This window comes from Lolium perenne, chromosome 3 (assembly GCF_019359855.2).
Source record: "Lolium perenne isolate Kyuss_39 chromosome 3, Kyuss_2.0, whole genome shotgun sequence".
NCBI lineage: Eukaryota > Viridiplantae > Streptophyta > Magnoliopsida > Poales > Poaceae > Lolium > Lolium perenne.
The window spans coordinates 31,556,631-31,563,252 of record NC_067246.2 but is presented as its reverse complement, the minus strand read 5'-3'; the positions used below and the strand labels follow the sequence as shown (position 1 = coordinate 31,563,252).

General features: G+C 48.0%; 1 protein-coding gene across 1 annotated transcript; it reads right to left on the bottom strand.

Annotated features, from left to right (window-relative positions):
• Positions 1–1,693: 1,693 nt before the first annotated feature.
• Positions 1,694–6,021, bottom strand: LOC127340825 (beta-1,2-xylosyltransferase XYXT1). The gene is made up of 5 exons (XM_051366578.1): positions 5,636–6,021; positions 5,404–5,451; positions 5,106–5,222; positions 4,917–4,991; positions 1,694–3,012 (listed from the first exon to the last, which is right to left on the bottom strand). The coding sequence occupies exons 1-5, from the start codon at positions 5,808–5,810 to the stop codon at positions 1,850–1,852; spliced, it is 1,578 nt and encodes a 525-aa protein (XP_051222538.1). The 5' UTR covers positions 5,811–6,021; the 3' UTR covers positions 1,694–1,849.
• Between the last annotated feature and the right edge of the window lie 601 nt (positions 6,022–6,622).

The following is a 6,622-nucleotide window of genomic DNA, read 5'->3' as shown; positions in this document are numbered from 1 at the left end:
CCGAAGTACCTGATTGTCGGCCCAACTCCGCTCTTCGCCTGCTTGACGCGGAAGCCGCGGCTTGCCTTCTATCCAGCTCAATTTTCTGTTTTTTCGAGCTCCCGTCTGGCACAGGCGAGCCTATATTGATATGCTTGTAACTCTTCAGCTGTCGCAGTTACAGTCATTGGCTATGTGCCATCAATAGCTCTTGCAACTCTATCCCACATTGCCTGCGGAAATTGCACCATCTCTCGTGTTCCAGGTCCGACATATTTGGTTCCCAAACCTCGCGTAAGATCAGCGGGATCAACGTACGGATTCTCCGTGTTATCGAAGTTCTATGATGTCTCCTCCTGTGGTTGGCTTATATCTCCGATTGCATAGATTTGATGGTATTTTGAATTTTGACCTTTGTCGGGATTGGTGACACTGTCATATAGATCGGCGAAGACCTCTCCAATAATAGTGGATCTGTCGATGAAGCTGAAGCTATCGATGCTATCAGAGTCGCTGCTTATATTGGAGTCCGCAGACGACTCGAAGGACATGTCGCCAAAGATGTTGGCGAGCTTTTCGCTTGCCGTAGTTTTGATGAAGCGTGGCGGTGAAATCTCCTCATCGCCTGTCTCGAACGATAACGACGAGTCCGAAAAATCGGAATCGACCGCCGACAATCCCGACGAAGTCGGAACCTCGAGACGATACGATCCTTCTTTCTCGACACCGAAGTGGAACCTTCCGAACGTCATCTCCATAGGCTCCTCCAGATACGCATATGCATCCAAACGGGAGGGCGGGTGAGGAACAAAATCGACTAGATCAGTTTCGATCCGTTTACCTTTATCCATCGCGTTCCTTGCTACCGAAGAAGTCGACGATCTTGAACGTGCCATCGAGATCAGCTCCTTGACGCCTCTAATTTCCACAGACGACGCCAATTGACAAGGTATTAACTTGTCAATACCTGCGGATTGTAGACTAGGGTTTAGTTGGAAGTAGAGGGCAAGTAGACCTCGAAGGTTAAGCCGGAGAAGTACTCGACTATTAGAAAACTAGGGTTGCGTTGGCAATAGAATCGATCCTTTCTTTGTCCATTGACTCCCCCTTATATAGGAGGTGGAGCCGAGGGTTTCGTGATACACAAGTTACAGAGTTCGGGAGACTATTTGAGTCCGTCCCGTAATAGTTACAAGTCAATATTCCTAATACAATTCTATCTTTCCAAACTATCTCCCGACTGGGCTTCCTGGCTTTATAAACTTCGGATCATGGGTCTTCAGTAAAACCCAGGGTATCATCTTCGGCAGGTCCATTGGGGATGCCTATGTCACCGGTGAACCGCAAAGGGCTTCTGCCTCGAAACATTCATCCCGTTCATTGCAACGTCCCTAGGCGGCCGCTAAGTTTAAGTTTTAGTTTAAATTTTTGGTTAAGTTTTGTTTGTTTGTATGAATTATGTGTGAAATGTATGAATTATGTGCGAGTTTTAGTTCATTCATGTAAAATTTGTGAAAATGCGGCATCGAAATATAGGGGATCGGATCTGGCGGCCACCGTTTAGAGGAGCAAATTTTTTTTCCTCTCTTTTGCGGCGCCGTTTGCTCTTCTAAATTTTAGGGGATCGGCTAGAGATGCTCTTGGTAAATTCTATTTATAGCAACAAAGTTTTGAACTCATGTTGGGTGATTCTTTTATCGATGTACGCCATCTCTGTTCAAAAACCTTCATTTCTATTCACTCCATGCACATAAATAAACCAAGGAATATGCCAGCAATGCTCCTATATATGTATGCTCTGTAAAATGCCCGGTATATGTACTACAAGTAGTAAAAAATAAAAAAAGAATCCTCTCGGCGGACACAATGTCTACTGCTGCCGGAGATGGTCGAGCGCCAGCTCGAGCGTGGGCGCGAACCGCTCAAGGTCGAGCTTGACGTCCTGCTTGCCCAGGTAGTACTCGGCGACCTTGTCCCAGCCGCTCCGGTGGACGGACTCCGGGTCCTTGATCACCGGGTGGTCCGGCCCCAGCATCTCCAGAAGCGTGCTCTCCTGCGCCGTGATGCTGTACTCCAGGTACCTCAGGTCCATGTCCACGATGGGGTCCCCGAAGTCCAGCCTCGCCAGCGGCTCCATCTTCCCATACGGCACCACCTGGATCACCACCGCGCCCTTGGGCAGGAACACGGCGTTGGTCAGCCCGGCGCCGTGCACCCCCATCAGCACGTCGAACGAGTTCACCGACTTGGCCAGCTCCTCCACATGCACGCCGAACCGCGGGTCCGATATGGCCACCTCGAACCCGGCCTCCTCCGCCGCCTTCACGATCTCCGGCACGTTCACGATCTTCCGGTAGTGGCCCCGGTGCAGGAGCATCAGCCGCGGCTTCTTCTCCGGCGTCAGCTTCAGGTTGATGGGCGCCGCGCGGGGGAGGGAGTATGTCTCGCGGAGGAAGGCGGTGAAGTCGGTCATGGTGAGCCGCTGGCCGTCGGGGGAGAACTCCGGCACGATGTCGAACTCCTTGTGCATGCGCAGGCCCACGGTGACGCGCGGGAAGCACCGGATCTGGTCGTCCTTATCGAGGTCCACGGCATCGTACTTGGACAGCCGCCGCACGATGGCCTCGTACTTGCCGAGCCACCATGGCTGGATGTTGCTCACCAGGAGCTGGACCTCGCCGCCGTACCGCCGCGACGCCACGAACAGCGGCACCAGCGCATCGCTGAAGTCGTGCCAGTAGTTGCCTGTGAGGCCGCCGAGCGCGAACACGATGGCGGGGACGTGGTGCCTCACCGTGCACGCCGGCGCCGGGGACGACGCCGAGGTGGAGTCGAGCTGCGTGACCGTCACCTCCGGGATGCCGGACATGGTGCGGCGGATGTAGGGCTTGATCGTCCACTCGCGGCGCTCTGTGAAGGACGTCGCCGGGACCAGGGTGACTGTGTGCGCCGTGCCGTTGGTGCGGACGTCGCCGAAGACATCACAGGTGTCGGAGTAGGGGCCCGCCGTGGTGAGCACCACCTTGCCGTTGTCTGTTCAACACACACAAAAAGAGTATGATTAAATTACCGTGTGCTTTATCAGCTTCATTCATCATTGAGCATTACATAGTTGGGAGATATATATGACTCGATAATTGTGTTTTTTGTTGATCAAATCAAATTAACTGATGCGTGTAGCCCAAATAACTGAAGACTGAAATAGTAACATTTCTCTTCAGCATCCAGAGTCCACGCAAAACGTTCACACGGTCAGTAGAAAAGTGAAGAAGAAACATTTATTTGCTTCCTCTGATGCTGGAAACTTTTGGTCCCTGAAGGTGCCAAACCGTCGACTAATTTTGTGCTGACAATTCCCTAAAGTGATTGAAACATTGTGTCCTACCAAGACTTTCCTAAGACAAGTTTGGTATTGTTAGGTACTTTAGGTCCGATAGTTGAAACTCTACAACACAAAGTGGTCTGGACTTGGTCATTTCTCCCATTGAAAAGATCTTTTCTTTTGAGAAAGCTTTGAAAGAACTTTAACAATGACGTGTGGATGGATCCATGCACTCCAAAGAAAGAAAGAAAACATGACATTGAATGTTTTCACTTTCTTAAAACTCAGGTAGTCCGAGGAAATAATCGGATAAAGATTGTACAATTCATTCTATGACAAAGATTTACTAGGAAATTCCACGCACAAAATAGTACAAAATAGAGAAAAAAAACAACGTAAATTGTAGGACATGTCATTTTCTTTTTTGGAAAACGACCGATACTCCATAAAAGTTACTGAAAATATGGAATTGTTATATATGAATCAAAATTCAAAATAATCCAAAAAATAGTCATTATTTTCCAAAACCCTACAAAATTCTTGGCTTCCCCCAAAAATATCGTAACTAAGGATTTACTAAATTCGAGAACTAAATGTTAGCTCAATGGCAAGCCTTACGAGTGTGCAGCTAGGCCACCCAGGTTCGAGTCCCAAGGGAGACCAAGTTAAACGGATTGTCATTTAGCGCGTACAAATCCACTGCTGGAGAGGTCTCATCATCTATCTAACAACGTATGGCCAAGACCCAAGGGAGGAAATCTTCCCCGTTGGTCAACGTTTTAGCCAAGATAGCAAATCTTCCCCCATTCTAAATTCCTTGTATTATCATGTTCTTCCTAAGAAGTCTGATTTTTTCTTACTTTTATTTTTTATTTACTCTTATATTTCATATTTTTGTCAAAAGCTAATGCTATAAACTGCCACGTGTTAAGCCGCCACCACATCATCGTGAAAAGAAGACAACTAGCAATGCAGCATTTCATAGGAATCAAAAACAAGGGAATGACTATCCAAATACTAGTGACCAATCAGGTACATACGATGTGTAAAACCAGGACATACCAGCGACGAAAGAGCAAAAATAAAATCCAATCGGTATACAACTTACTGGTGGCATGGTGGGTAATTGTATATGAACTTTCGGGGTAGTTTTCATAACGTACCAAACCGAACCAAACAAGAGAAACACTTCTCCCTTTATTTTTAAATTAAGGTATAGATATAGATATAGATATAGATATAGATATAGATATAGATATAGATATAGATACAGATGTAGATATATTCATGTTCTTCCTGAGAATTCTGATTTTTTCTTCACATTTACTCTTATTTTTCATATACATTTTGTCAAAAACCAATGCTAGCTATAAGCTGCCACGTGTGAAGCCGCCACCACATCACCGTGAAAAAAGGACAACTGCCAATGTAGCAAGGGACTAAGTTTCATAGGGATTAAAAAAAGGGAATGGTGGTCCAAATACTTGTGACCAAACACGTGCATACGTTCCAAAGCTAGTGGAATCGAATCAAAGAATATTTATAGTCGGAACAGGAACTAATGGAATCATCCCATGTTGCTAGTCTAATCAGGGCAAAGAAGCATCGGACATACCGAACGGTTTGGCAGCCGTGTCGTCCCGTTTCGGGGGCTCCTCCGTCACCACAGCTTTCGGCCGCCATTCCTGCTCTGCAATTGGCAAGACAACAGCTCCCTTTCGTTCATTCCTCCGTCCATCCATGTGACCGAAAGCAGGAAAGATATTGTTATGGGCTGGGCTAAAAGCCATTGATTGATGTTTACCCGGCTGCTGCTGATCATCTTGGTTGCTGCTGTCGCCAGAGGTGTCCTGGTGCTGATGATGATCGGCGGAGGGTTCTGCGGGTGCCGTCGTCTCCGTCTTCTCCTCCTGCGCTAATCCTGGTTTCACCATGATCAACGTACGGGTCAGAGGCCAAATTGATTACCAGCGAGGCGACGAGAGACACGCGCCTCTATCGCCGTTTGCAACAGGTTGACTTGGTTCTTTGTCGGCGTCGTCATTATTGAAGCAAAAAAGCTCGAATTGGAGTTAGAATTACAGAGGATGGATCCTCCTCACCTGTCTCGCCGGGAGCCTTGATGGCCTGCTTGCTTATCGCGGCGACATCTGCATATGGTCGGAAAAGCAAGAACCGACCGATCAGCCCGATCATGGAGTTGAAACAAGCACCAAGAAAATAATTTAATTCAGTCGTATATGTATGCCGAGACATGGTTCAATAAAACAGTGTTCTAACAGCATAGTAATACTCTCTCTGGGAGCTTGTCGAGGAGATGGAAATTGCACGTACCGTCGGGGGAGGCGATGATGGCGCCGAAGCGTTGCGACTGCTGGGAGACGACGGCGTAGGTGAGGAGCACGAGGAGGAAGCCGGCGACGAAGCCGACGTTGAGGAACCTCTGCGCCCAGCCCTTCGGCCCCTTCGCCGCCGTAGCCGACGTCGGCAGCTTCCCGTCGCTGCCCATACCCCTTCTTCTCCACTACTCTGTTCTCCTCTCTATCTATCTCAGTATCCTAATTAATCCACCTATAGATGACACAACCGCGTCTCGTGTCTACGACCAGACCTGTTCTTCCGCGACCAGCCGCTTGTCGACGGGTTGTGTGCACGGCGAAGTTTCTTCTCTGTATGCCTCCTCCCTGTTTCTTCCTCGCAGGTGAGATGGATGGACAGGGACAGAAAAGGAGGCTTGCAGTGTAGCAATTGGCTTGGTGCGCCAAACCGCTGCTTTTGTACCAATCTGACCAGGCGGCTCTTCTTCTAATTACGCCCCTCGCCATGCCACAATTTGCAGCAGAGGTTGACCCGTGATGGCGGCCATGAATATATATGATTGGCCGTTTACCTGCCTGTCTGCCTGTCAGTGCTCGGTTGGAACGTCTGTCCAACTTATATTAAACATGGAACGAAGATATATGGTTAGACGGAATTAGCAGCACCGACCCGATAATGTCTTCAACGTGGGCGTCTAGATACGTGTCATTTCGTATTAGTAGAAGAATGCTGTCAAGGCGGTGCAACCCTTTTTTCTGTTTAGGAATGATTGGGCCTTTACCTGTCAGTCAGTACTCGGTAGACACGTCGGTCTGTTCAGACCAAATAAACATAGAATGAAAATACAGTTAGGAGATGTATGAGCACCGACTATGTTAGCCCGTTCCTTTCGGCCGCGCATCTAAAATTCTAGATACATGTTTTTTTTGTTTTCTTGTTTGGAAAATCAATTATGATGGACTTTATTGATTAGGTATCAAAGATACAACATCCGCTATTACA

Bases quoted from the DNA above. Each gene is read 5' to 3' on its own strand.
- LOC127340825 (XM_051366578.1), bottom strand. From the start codon at position 5,810: ATGGGCAGCGACGGGAAGCTGCCGACGTCGGCTACGGCGGCGAAGGGG. The intron at 4,992-5,105 runs GTAAACATCAAT...TGCCAATTGCAG, and splicing joins AGATGATCAGCAGCAGCCGG to AGCAGGAATGGCGGCCGAAA. The intron at 3,013-4,916 runs GTATGTCCGATG...TGTGTTGAACAG, and splicing joins CACGGCTGCCAAACCGTTCG to ACAACGGCAAGGTGGTGCTC.